The sequence below is a fragment of the Rhineura floridana genome, chromosome 4 (assembly GCF_030035675.1).
Source record: "Rhineura floridana isolate rRhiFlo1 chromosome 4, rRhiFlo1.hap2, whole genome shotgun sequence".
Taxonomy (NCBI): Eukaryota; Metazoa; Chordata; class Lepidosauria; order Squamata; family Rhineuridae; genus Rhineura; species Rhineura floridana.
This window is the reverse complement of record NC_084483.1, coordinates 206016451-206029518: the sequence shown is the minus strand read 5'-3', so window position 1 is coordinate 206029518 and position 13068 is coordinate 206016451. Positions and strand designations below refer to the sequence as shown.

At 46.9% G+C, this 13068-nt stretch overlaps 1 protein-coding gene across 10 annotated transcripts in view; it reads left to right on the top strand.

Annotated features, from left to right (window-relative positions):
* Nucleotides 1–12068, top strand: part of HMBOX1 (homeobox containing 1) — a 165671-nt gene extending 153603 nt beyond the window's left edge. For 8 of the 10 annotated variants that reach the window (XM_061625818.1, XM_061625826.1, XM_061625821.1 and 5 more), the window contains one exon: nt 3248–12068. In XM_061625818.1, coding sequence (XP_061481802.1) covers nt 3248–3385 — 138 coding nt within the window. In that variant the 3' untranslated portion in view covers nt 3386–12068. The remainder of the gene's footprint in view (nt 1–3247) is intronic. The other 2 variants (XM_061625829.1, XM_061625833.1) reach the window with 2 other exon arrangements.
* The last annotated feature ends 1000 nt before the right edge of the window (nt 12069–13068 follow it).

The following is a 13068-nucleotide window of genomic DNA, read 5'->3' as shown; positions in this document are numbered from 1 at the left end:
ACACCTACGTGCATTATGTGGCTTTCACAAATTTGAAAAATAAATTATCTTCTTAGAAAAAGCAGAGGGTGCTTCATCTCTTTATTTAGGGGTATTGTTTTAAAATTAATTTTGTGCTTGTAGGAATGATACAGCTTTTGGATGTGGTTTTCTTTGTATCAGCTGTCCTCAACCTGGTGCACGCCAGAGTTTTTGGACAAAGTTCCCAATAGCCCCAGTCATTAGCTCCCATGGGCTGTGCATCATATGGCTTTGCTGTCTGGGGCTGATTGGAGTTGTAGTCCAAAACATCTGGAGGGCACCAGGTTGGGGAAGGGTGAGTTACATGGTGTAAGCAATCAGCACTCTGTTTCATGGTGTGGGGAACCAGAGTTTGGAAAAGTTACTTTTTTGAACTACAACTCCCATCAACCCCAGTCAGCATGGCCACTGGATTGGGCTGATGGGAGTTGTAGTTCAAAAAAGTAACTTTTCCAAGCTCTGCCTTTAGCCCCCCGCAAATGTTGCCGAACTACAGCTCCCATAAGCCCCAACAAGAATGGCCGTTGGCCAGGGTTAATGAGAGTTGTAGTTGAGTAACATCTGGAGGGCCAAAGGTTCCCCACACCTGGTCTACATAAACCTGTGGAAACCCCAAACAGGAAACAGGAAGCGCCAGAGCAAAACTGACAAGGGAAGTAGCAGAAATAGTTTTAATGGGTGAAACCAACTGGTGCTTTCCATGGGTTAGTTTAAATTGTGGTTTCCCCTTTTTATTTTTTACAAAGTGTTGTAAACATTATTTTTAACAATGGGGAGATGAGATGAGTGAGTAGCATTGTGATGACCGAACGTGTAGGCGTTCCTTTTGCTGTGTGCTTGAAAGATGTTCGTAACAGTTGATGCTAGCTGTGCCATGTTCCTAGTCCACATTAATGTGCTTAGAACGTGACAGCTCAAAAGCATTCCTTTTGCTGAGTTACGCAGAGGAAAGTTGAAAGCACTACTCTCTCCTGCTGACCCGAACAGGATGTTTCTTGTTGTGTCTTGAATGGATAGGATGAAGAATCATTCTCCCTTTTTTGGCTTTTGTTTTGTTAATTATCCAGAAACCTCATGTTGTGTATTTCTTTACCTCGTGTACTGCTTTATATTTCAAGAAATCTCTAAAACAAAAAATTATATAAAAAACGTTCAATACAACTACTGCTTCAAATAATAGTAAAGGTACCACATTTTAAGTAACACAATTAAACAACAAATCAAAGCAAAGACACATAAAAACATAAATAATAAAAACAAATCGTACGCAATACATCAAGATACAACAGAATACTACATAATTATATCTCTCTCATAAATATTAAAAAAAAGCCTTCACGTGTAGTAATACGAATCAGGAATTCAGGAGCAATGCTGTTATACCTAGTCACTCAACCTACCACATCACTCCATCCACTCAATTCACTGAATTTTCACTTCAATAAAACACTCAAACATCCAACAGCCAATAATCATATATGAAAAGATATGTCTGCTGAATAACAATCCGGCAACGGGAAAAGCCAAAGAAAACCAATCATTTCCACCCCACCATCTCTCACCTGGGGAGATTAAAGCCCTTTCCCACCAATTCCACAGGGTAGGTGCCGCCACACTAAAAGTCTGTTTCCTATGTTGTGCAGAATGATAAGATGGTAGCTGCAGGAGGCCCTCACCTGCAGAGTGCAGTGATCGACCGGGTATATAAGGGATACAAAGAGCTTCATGGACTCAATGAGGACTTGAACCTTGGTTTTATACAATGAAAACAATGCGTGAGCTACTGTGCACGGGTTCCTACCCATCAGTAGTTATCCCTTCCCCCCCCCCCCGGAATCTGTCTGATGGAGAAGACTTAGGGTCTAAATAAATAAGGAAATAAAATATTCCTTTTTTTTTAATCTAAGCATCACAAAGTATAATGTCACTTGGCCCTGTGCCCTTGCACAAAAGCAGCAGAAATTATTTTTTTCATATGATCCACCCCGTTATTTTTTTCTTGAGAAGCAGTTGAAGCCTATTTTATTCTTATTTTATTTTGATTTGTGAACGCGCTAAGATACAAATGTAAATTGTGTATCTTAGGCTTTGAAGAACAAATTGAAAAATATCTATCCTTGTGGGAGTGAAAGAGCTGGCAAAATGCGTCCGCAGAGAGATTGAGAGGAATGCATAAGTATGTCTTTTATTCATATGCACGCCACGCTTCCACGAAGAAGTTTCTATATCTGTCTTTCGCAGCTGAAATAAAAAAAAGCTTTATATCACTTCCAGGAATGCACAGTCTCCACTTTCACCACAGTTCTATAAATACCATGTCTGCACACTTTTCTCGCCTCCCTTTTTTAAAAAACCTGAAATATCTGGCCCAATCTGAGCTGTAGAAATGTACGCGCATGTGCACGGGTGTGCATGCACACATACATAAGTACATCAGCAAAGAGATTACAGGCAGGATCCTGCCCATCTTGCATTTCTGGGTGTTGCAGAACCTAATCTGCCCAAATCCTTTTGACCCTAAGGCCCTTGCCAAAAGCCCTAAAGAGTCACGCATCACGAGCTATGATGGTATCTCGTGTGGTCTCGGATACTTCTTCCTCCCCTGAACTTCTCTGAAAGAACCGTCACCCATGTGGACAGCCGGCGCTTAAGGCTTTGCTAAATAAATAGATAAACTCCAAATTCCGTGCCAACCTGAGGGCACATTCTGCATCTCGGCTTATATAAGTGGTGGTTTGCTTTAAATTTCATACTGTTCTCCGCCAGCAGAATTTCAAGTTTCTGCTTGGTGATTTTAACGTTCCTTTTTGGTGAAGAATTTGGATTTGGGCTGGGGGAGGAACAGAAAGGGAAAGGGCAACATCTCCAAAAGTTCCCATTTAGGTGGGTGGTTTATGCCTCTCCATAATTTTCTGCAGAACTTGCAATGATGGAGGCTGTGCCCCATCCCCCACCCAAGGCTCTTTTCCCTTCCATACCTTATTTATTTACCCTTCCCCCGACGCCTGATCAGCATGTGATTTCATCTCTGGAAATAACACTTTGCACCTTCCGCCCGTTGAATGATAAAACGTCGTTTGCTCTCCTTAGACTGTTGTGTAAGGCTTGGTTTTTGAGCTCAGGTGGAATAAATGTTTAATGGGATTTTCCTCCCTTTCTTCCCTCTCCCCTCCCCTCCCCCCTTTCATCTTTTTCTTTCTTTCTCCGTTCCTCTCTGCTTGCCCAGGATGACAGCACTAGCCATAGCGACCACCAAGACCCTATCTCACTAGCCGTGGAGATGGCGGCGGTAAACCACACCATCCTGGCGTTGGCCCGGCAAGGCACCAGCGAGATCAAAACAGAGGCGCTGGATGACGACTGATGACGTGACGGAGGGGAAGGGGCTCCGAACCAAGAAAGTAACTTAGTTTTAGACGTAGCACCTTAGCAGCCTTTTTCGCTCCCCTGGTCTCTGATATGTGTTCTTCTTACAGTATAACTTTGCAGTCTCTTGTCCGTCAAGTTAGCCGTTTAGGGTCTTGTCCTGTGAAGATGGCATGGTGCCCTCTGACTCCGCGTATAAGCTCTCAGTATTAACTCCCAGCCCAATAATTAACCGAACCGACTGAGCTCCCGTCTCCCGGCGTCCCTTCTCCCCCACCGTCTCCCTAGACAAAAACCTTTGCTGCTCTCTCTCTCTCTAGCATTCCATGAACATGTTCTCTGGTGTTGTCGTTGGCCCTTGATTCCGGGCCGAAGGCTTAAATCTAGGTTTAAAAAAGAGACAACAATGCAACCTTAGGTTACCCTTCTCACTTCCTGTCCTCGCGCTTTCCCTGTTCCAAGACTAACAGAAGGCAAACTGAGGTTGCATGGTTCCATGGATCGCGGGCGCCATGTTGGGTGTGTTGGCAGGGAATGGGGAGGTGAAAAATGTAGGCTGTCTTTCATTGTCTGTTTACCGGGTGCCAGTAAGTGATGCCTCTCTTGGTTGTGTGGGTGACACAATTGATCCTGTTTTTCTTTGCAATCGGTGCTGTGGTCAGAATGTTCTGAGCAGTCAGGGATAAGGGGAGAAGGTCTGCCAACTCGTTTTGGTTGACACTCGCTCCTCGGGGACTCAACATAGCTTTCCTCCTTACAAGCTTTGTGACATGAGATGTCGACTTATTTTGAGAAACAGCAACAACAAACTGTCCTGTGTCAGCCCAAAGCTTCCATCTGCAGAAAAGGGTCCCTGCTGTGGCTCTGACTTCCAGAGAGCGTACATCACTGGGTGGCTTAGAAGTCTCGTAAATAAATGAATAAATAATCCTCCATTGGTGGTGGTGGTTGATTCTTCGGTATCTCTGTACTGGGTTGCGACTGGAGCTTAGGTCACTCTTGACACAGAGATCTAGCAGAAGAACCACACTCAGAGGGTGCATAGTTAAGAAATGGACTCGTGCAGAGTGACCAGGAGTGGCTTCCATGAGGATGGGTAGTTCTCACCTTCTCGTAAATGTGCACGCTCTGCTGAAAAGTGTAAAGTGGGCTTTCGGTTTTAAAAATTCAGCCTCAGTTATCGACGTTTGGAAAACTGTTCAAACATTTTGTGACCACTTACCTTCCCCACCTCAGGGCTGCAGTGTTCTCAAGGAAAGTTTAATAATTGTCTCTCAGCAGGTCCCATGAAAGAGTTATGGGAAACGCAGCTGTGTCGAGAGTCCGAGTCCCGTGAGCTCCCTTATGAGTCTATCAGAGAGGGCGCCGGCCGGTGTATGTTTTTTGTGTAATCTGTTTCCCGTGGCGTCATGCGATTGACCTGTAAAAAAACAGGATGTTTTCTTTTCTCTTGAGAAAATCAGGTGCAAATTCTTTGGTGTCTTTCTCTTCGTACCGTTCTTGTTCAGGAGAACCTGAAACAATCTAGGCAGGTTAAATAATTGGAAGCCATAGTTAAGCTGATGAGTGGGCGTTACTGTGAGCCAGGGATTCAGTGGCTGGGGTCCAGTTCACTTCCTTGCATGGTGGAATCCTGGGTGGTTTATATTTCCCTTCACTTACATGAGTTAGGTCACCATGAGGCTGGATTTGGACAAGGTAGGCTCTCCGGGCTAATGGCATTGGATGAGTAAAAACAATGATGCTGTATGAAGGAAGTCTCCTTCTAAATAGCAGAAACGAATTGAGGTGTGTTCTTGTTGTGCGTGTGTGTGTGTGTAGTTTGTCTTGATCAAATGTAGCACTTTTTTTCTTAAATAAATAAATATGTATATATTTGTATTTGATAATTTCCTTTTTTAAAACAAAAGTATCATTGGATTAGTCTAAATAAAAAAAAACTCTGTAAAAGCTCACGTTACACAAGCCATCCCATAGCTCGCCTCGGGCATAATCTTTGGGTTGAAAAGGAGGCTCGTTCACTGCACAGGAGACATTCCTGTTCTGAAGTCTTTGCCAAGGTGGTGCCTTCCAGGTGTTTTGTACTAATACTCCCCCATCAATGGATTCCTGCATTGAGCAGGGAGTTGGACTTGATGGCCTTATAGGCCCCTTCCAACTCTACTATGCTGTGATTCTGTGATCAACACCAGCCAGCATGGGCTGATGGGAGTTTTAGTCCAAAACATCTGGAGGAGTACCAGCTTGGCAAAGGCTGCTGCACCGGGCATGTGAGTTCCCTCTTTGTTTGCCCCTTTGTGTCCGCGGGATTGACGCAGATGTCCCCAGCGGATCATGCCCCTTTTTGTGCATCTCTTTCTGACGTGTGCGCACCTGAAAGTGAATCCTGTTGCGCCTGGTGCATAAACTGACATCCTGGCTGCCCCATGAAACATTCCCTGTCGTGGGCCCGAAGTCCCTGGTGTGGGGAAGCCCGGATTGTTTTCAGCTTTTCTTTACATTGCCTGTATCATTATTATTTTTTTAGATGTGTTGTAGAGAAATGAAGAGAAAAAGGGACAAAGGTTTGAGATCTTTGCTGTCCTGGGATGCATCGGAGGCAAGAGCGATGGATGAAATGGGTGGGGCCCCGTCTCTGAACCAGTTTGCCTGCTCTGTGCCCCAGTCAGTCCCGGGCTAGTGGGTCCCGCCGTCCCAAAGAGTTCTGCCTGCAGCTGTTTCCCTCACCCTCCACGCACCTTGATTGCTCCGAGAGGATGAAAACCTCAAAGAAAGCAAGGTGTCCCCGCAATGCTACCCCACCACGGTCCAGTCCTAGCTCTCCCAGGGCACCATTTCATCAGGCAAAGTGGCAGATGCTTGTTCCTATGAGTGGACAGAGAGGGTGAGGCTATAGGGTGAGGACTGGAGCCCCCAAAAAGGATGCTTAAGCAGGTGGCAGTCATGGCGTGCCACATTTTGAAGGAAATGGAGGTGGCCTTTCTTTGAAGCATGTGTCATTGGCATCTCTTCCAGTGACTACAGATCATGAGGTGGTGTGAAGAGCATCCGCTTTGCTTGCAGATGGTCCCAGGCTCAACCCCTGGCATCTCCAAGTAGGGCTGGGAACGTCCCCTTCCTGAAGTCCAGGAGAGCTGCTGCCGGTCAGTGCAGACAATACTGTCTAGCTGGACCAGTGGTCTGCCCCCGTATAAGACTTCTATGTTCCGATGCTGCATCTTTGACACCGAGGAAGCTGCCTAATGCCAGGTCAGACTTTCTGGCCATCTAGCCCAGTATTGCCTACTCTGACCGGCAGCAGCTCTCCAGGGCCTCAGGCAAAGAAGGGCCTTCCACAATTCCCATCATGTCCGACCTGATCGCTTTAACTGGAGTTGACTGGGATTAAACTTGGGACCTTCCAACTGGTAAATCTGTGTTCTTGTCCCTGAGATACCATCTTTCCCTCGGGAAATTTGAAGAGGCCGCCTGCTACGGTTGCTGCCATCTGGAGGGGGTCCATGGGGTCACAGGAAGCTGCCTTCCACTGAATCAGACCATTGGTCCATTTAGCTCAATATTGTCTACACTGATTGGCAGTGACTCTCCAGGGTTCCAGGCGGGAGACATTCCCAGCCCTACTTGGAGACGCCACTGGGGATTGAACATGGGACATTCTGCATGCAAAGCAGATGCTCTAGCCACTGAGCTACAGCCCCTTCCCCTAAACAAAGTTTGTTCATGCCAACAGCCCCTCTGTCACTCCCAGAGTGATGCTTTTGCCACCTCAGCTCTTGCACCCATTTTCTTCTGCTCCTTGGATACTACAGCGACTTGTCTTAGCCCCGTCTTTCTCTGGTAGATGTTGTTGACCAAAACACAACTTGGTTTTCTCCACTGCTGATCACCGACATGTAAGCAAACGGTTGTCTTCTACCAGATTTTGTCTGTCTGGAGCAGGCAAATCTGCAAGGAGCTTTGGCCTTTAGACTCAGGGACGAGTGAGATTAATTTGGCTGTTGAAGAGTGATTCTCAGGACTGGCTCCAGGGGGCGGCTAGGTCAGGCCCTGGCCAATGGCCCCTGTGGCCCAGAGGGGCCCCTTGAAGGGCCTCTCCTTAGGGTGGGAGAGTAGCACTCCTGTTCGGCGATCCATGGCAACATCGACTCCTGAGCTTGCCGCGGATTGTGAAGAAGGAGCTCTCAGGCATCCCCAATATGGACAGTTCAATAAGTCTGCATGCCTGCCATCTACCAAAATGGTGGCAGGGGCTCTCCTAACAGGCTGACACCTCCACCTCCATCTTGGTTGATGGCAGGCATGCGTGCTACTCATGCATGTCATTCACATGAGAGTACACAACACGAGAGGTAGGTGGAACGTGCGGGCTGGTGCTGTGGGCCTGGGGCAGGCTGGTGCCCAAGGATCCAGTCATGCCTGGTGCTGGCCCTGGAGATTCTCTTCCTGATGCGCAGGAACATTTGCGTGTCTCTCAGTGCTGTGGAATGAAGAGGTGTGCAGAGTTTGGGCACGCCTGTGTAAGGGAATGACCTGGCAAAACTGTTGCTGCTCAGTGGAATTTTAACCTCCTCATTCACACAGCAGTCACAGAGAACTGACAAGCAAACAGCCACTATTTATTATTTGGGAGGACATTTTGTAATCAATGCCTGCTCTGCATGGCTCTTGCCATGGATAAGTTTGTTCCTGATGTTCTTTTCTTTTCTTTCAGAGCTGGTTTTGAAATATCTTGGCAGCCAACTTTAGACAAAGAGAGAGAGAGAGAGAATTGTCTGCACAAGAGCCCACTTGCCCATAACATTGGAGCCATTGACTCCAGCAGATCACCACTTCTTTTCTGTAAACCGATTTGAATGTTTTTATTTTGAAAGAGGTCCTGAGGTCCTGTGTGAGTTTGTGGCTTTGTGCTGATCAGGGCGGTGGGTTCTTGTTGTTGCTAAAGTTGGCTGCTGAAGTGTGGTCAGAACCGGTTCTAAACTGTAGCCTTTCAGGAAGACTTTGGTGTCTTCTGAAATTTTGCTCCTAAAGCTGAAAGAGGAAGAGTTCATTGGACTAGAGTGAAGGAAGCCTGATCCCAGGCCAGCGGGGGCCTTGTCAAGAATTGTCCAGGGAAACTGTGAGCTAGACGGCACATTTTTACATATCCAGGAGCAGAATAGAGAAGGCCGGCTGGGTTTGTTCAAGAAACAAAAGTCCGTGCATCCTTAGTTGTCGGTTGCCCCAGCCTGACATTACCACCATTTTAGGTTTTTTTACATTTATCTGACTCAAATTTTAAAAATCGCAGCTTCTAGGTTTGCTCTTAGTGTCAGTTACGGAACAGTTGATGCTTCTTCTTTGGCAGTTGCTGTTGTTGGGTCGGTTGATTCAGGCCTCTTCCTCTGTTGCTCCAAACACTGAGAACACCAAAGCTGCTTGTCTTTCTTTCCAAGTTGCCTTTACAGTCTGGAGCTCCAATGAGAGCTTTTTTACATGAACAGTTGGGTATCTGACCTGTTATTCCAGCCTTCCCCAACCAGGTGCCCTCTGGATGTTTTGGGCTACGGCTCTCAGCATGCTGGCTGGGTAGTCCAAAACATCCTGAGGGCACCAGGTTCGGGAAGGCTGTATTATCCTGAATTTATTAGGTGTCTTGCCATTATGGGAAGGGTTGTAGATTTTGGAAAGTAGGCGGGAAATCATTTTACCCAACCCATCAGCAACAAGTATCTCAGCTGTTTGATTCTTTAACCCCCTTTGGCGACATCCAAACTCTTGGCTTGTGGCACGGATCACATAATCCGAATCGGGTTGGTGGGTGGATAGTCTTGCCTCCCAGCAGAAAGGTTGAACAGTCTGGTCTTCCAATCCCACCCAACTCTATGGTTCTGTGAAGTTACTGTGATAATGCTGCTGCTGTTGCAGAACAGGAATAGCTCTGAATTGTGTTTGACACCCGAGCTATCCAATTTCCTCCGGTCAGACCCCTACTCTGGTTCTGGTCTCGTAATGGATCTCTCACACTGGCCCCAGCGTAAGTCTCTCATGATCCCACTACTAGGCGCCACCACCTGACACTCTGTAACGCAATACTGCCCTGAGACTGTGCCTTAGTCTCCTCCGCAGATTGCTACGTAGTGTCTGGGTGCACTTACAGGCCACAACCCCCCTGTATCTTTGTGCCTTTAAAGATTACAGCCCTGGGTTGCTTTGGATACCTGATGATGTTACATTATCTCTTCACTGCTGCCACCATTGATACTGTTCCCAGCTTTGGTATTTGCTCTGCCCACCCTTCTGGTCTGTACCAGCCAAGGATCAGGCATGTTGTTAAACCAAAACTATTTATTTATTAACACACGGAATAAACAAGATTACTTTAAGTTCCGTCAACATGCGTGTGGTTACACATAATAGCTTTTCTCTTTATATCTCTTAGTCCTAAAACCTGCCTCACTACCTGCCTAAACACAAATCTACCCTTCCAAAACGCAGAACCAACCAGCCAACCAACCAACCAGCCAACCAACCAGCCAGACAGCCAAACCAACCAACCAACCAACCAACCAACCAACCAACCAACCAACCAACCAACCAACCAACCAACCAACCAACCAACCAACCAACCACTCTCCAACTGTCATTCTCTCATTTATACCTTCAACCACCCACTCAGCCAGTCACAACTTGGCATTCCTCAACATTCCAACCCATGTACTCCCCCCCTCACTCACTCTACCTGCCACATTTATCCTACAAAACCGACACTTACCATGATTACTGTACAACATTTACAGGGGCATCACATGTCCATCTGTAGTCTTGTGTTTGGATTTGGAACTAGAGCTTTGCTTAGAAGCCATATAATGCTGGCTTTGAGGCATGCTATTCCTTTCTTCCAGAGAGAAGCTGCATATTCACCATACATTTAAAGCACATTACATTTCCTCCAGCATTCTTTGGAGGCATCAGTGTACTTTAAATGTACTTCCTCCAGAACAAGCCATCGCGATCCATAGTGATGTGTGTCTTGTGCCTCCTCCTTGATGCCTGTTATATTACAAATACAATCCTGTGTTTTGCTTACTTTGGCGGGGCCGTGCTGGAAAAGTCCATGCTGGGTGAACAATGATCAGCAAATGTTGAGATTTCTTATGAGAACTAAATTCCGCGTTAGTATTTAGAAAAGGGCTTCCTATTAAAGCAGATTTCTTCTTACACTCTGCACTAACTGTTCTTTTCAGTGATTGGGATTGGAAACGCTTTTTTGGCAATAATTATTGGTTTGGGTGTGTCTCCTTGATGTCAGCCTATCCGGGTGGACTTCGCCTTGGCGAAACTCAACCCGAGTCGCAGCTTCCATCGCTAATGTTGACTTCCTTCCAATACCGTTAAGAACCTGAGATGCTGTTTCCCCGTTTTGTTATATTCGCTGGAGTCGCACACAGACCGATGGCTGCTTTGATGTTTCAGTGTCACTGATGCATCTTTGTTCTGTTGGAGGGAAGGCTGGTAAATATAAGAATCTGCCTTATACCAAATCCAGTACCAACAGGCCGTTGGGCTATCTAGCGCAGTCTCATAGTCCTACAGCCCCCCAAAAACACCCCCACAGCTGGTGCAATGACAGGCGTGTGTCCAGGGCTGTAGGTCCCCGCAGTAAAATCCAAAAAATTCTTAGACTTTAGATTTTGGCAAGAACCTGTATTAGCCTGGTAGAGGGGGAAGAGGGGCGGAAGGAGGTTGAGATGCCATTGTGACTGAGATTTCCTGGCCAGAACAGGGAGGGGAATGGGAGCACACACGTTAACCACCGGAAGCCTTGCCATGCCTTTCTGTTGCTGCTGAGCCTTCACCAGGCTGATGGGACTTTCTCTTGGGCACTTGAGTCTTGAATATGGGCTTCCCCTTTCATTTCAATGGAAGGTGCTGGCCCAAAGAGAGGTGCCTGTGTTTCATCTGTCACCATTGAAATGAACAGAAAAGAGCTGTCTGTGCACCGGCATTCATGAACAGTCTCCTGATGGAATGCCGTCAGGTCGCTGTTCACAGCAGCCCTCATGGCCAGGTCGTTGAGCCGCCATCCAGCTCAAGGGAGGCTTTTTTTACTAAAGCCACTGCTAAAGTGAGTCATCCAGCTCAAGTGAGTCTTGCTGAAATCAGGGCAGCAAGGTAGACAAGACGGAGTTGAGTCTCGTTGCTTTCAACAAGACTTACTCTGGGCTGACATTAGCCAGATGGAGGCCTTTGAGCCGCAAACAGAGATTGATCTCAGGTGCTTCCAGTGCCAATATCTGTGAGAGCCAGCAGGAATGCAGGGTTCACGCTGTTTCTCCGAGCAATAAGTTGAATGCTCCTCTTTTTAGGTTTTTACAATTTAGGATATTTGCTCAGGTTTGTAAAGCACTAGTGGCCATCTTGAAAAATGTGGGAACGCATCCCTCAGTCACCGTCGTCCCCTCCCCGGACTTCTGCCTCTTTGCTTCATTTGTGTATTGTTCAGCTTCCTTAATCAAGATTTCCCCCCCTCCTGTCTCACAGTCTGTGGCCCCCATAACTGCCCTTGCTTTCTCGCCAGTTTCATTCACGCTGTACTCCAGGGAGGAAATGGGACAGGATCTAAGGCAGCCTTTCCCAACTAGTGGGCCACCAGATGTTGTTGGACCACAATTCCCATCTTTCCTGACCATTGGCAATGCTGGCTGAGGCTGATGGGAGTTGTGGTCCAACAACACCTGGTGGCCCACTAGCTGGGAAAGGCTGATCTAAGGGAATAAAATCACAGCCTGATTTTGCTGGTGGAGGAGTGAGCTCAGCAAAAACCGTGAACATGTAGCTCAGAGTAGAGTAGCCTTCATCAGCCTGGAGCCCTCCCAATGTTTTGGACAACAACTCTGGAGGGCACCAGTTTGGTGAAGGCTGGAGCAGAACATAGGCCTGGCAATCTCTGATGAAGTTCTGCACCTCGTTTCTGAGTGCAGACTGGGAACTGGCTCAGGATTTGGCTTTCCTTTGGTGTTGGAATTTCGATGTGTTGGGCCAGGGAAACATTTGAACGTCTCTGCCCATGGCTATGACCTTGAACTTTGGGCTTTCCAATGAATTTTGAATTATTCAGGCCATTAGGTGAAAATACCAGGGTTTCAACGTGTGAGCTGGGTTCAAGGGGAGGTTGAAAACATGTACAAGGAGGCCGCGATTGGGGCAGGGCCCAGCTACTCCGCATGGGCCAGGACAGAATTTCTGGGGATCTACTGAAACCATTCGCCTTTGGAGATGCGCATCAGTATTTGTTGGCGTGCCCTTACTTGCTTTCTTCATCATCCACTTTGAAGGAAAGCGGAAGCATTTTTTCTTGATGAGTAGCAGTAAGAGGGCTATCGTAGTGGTTCAGACGGTGGTGGCAACGGCGCCCTTGTGGCCTGCCCTATATGCAATTGATTCTTAGAAGAGTGTTGGCATCATTGCCGTTAAATCTTTGTGGTTGAAAACACACAAGCACACACAGCTCAGCCCCTAGTCTCTTACACTGTGGTCTTAACCCCACTTCCTTGGGAGTGAGCCCCACTGAATTCAGTACGACTTACGCCTGAGTAAACATGAGCAGACTTGCACTGTTAGTTCTTTCTGTGCCCGTGCAGCTACTGAGGATCTGAAATACTTCTTTTCGCTTATGAAACAAAATGGGACCAAACCTTGAAT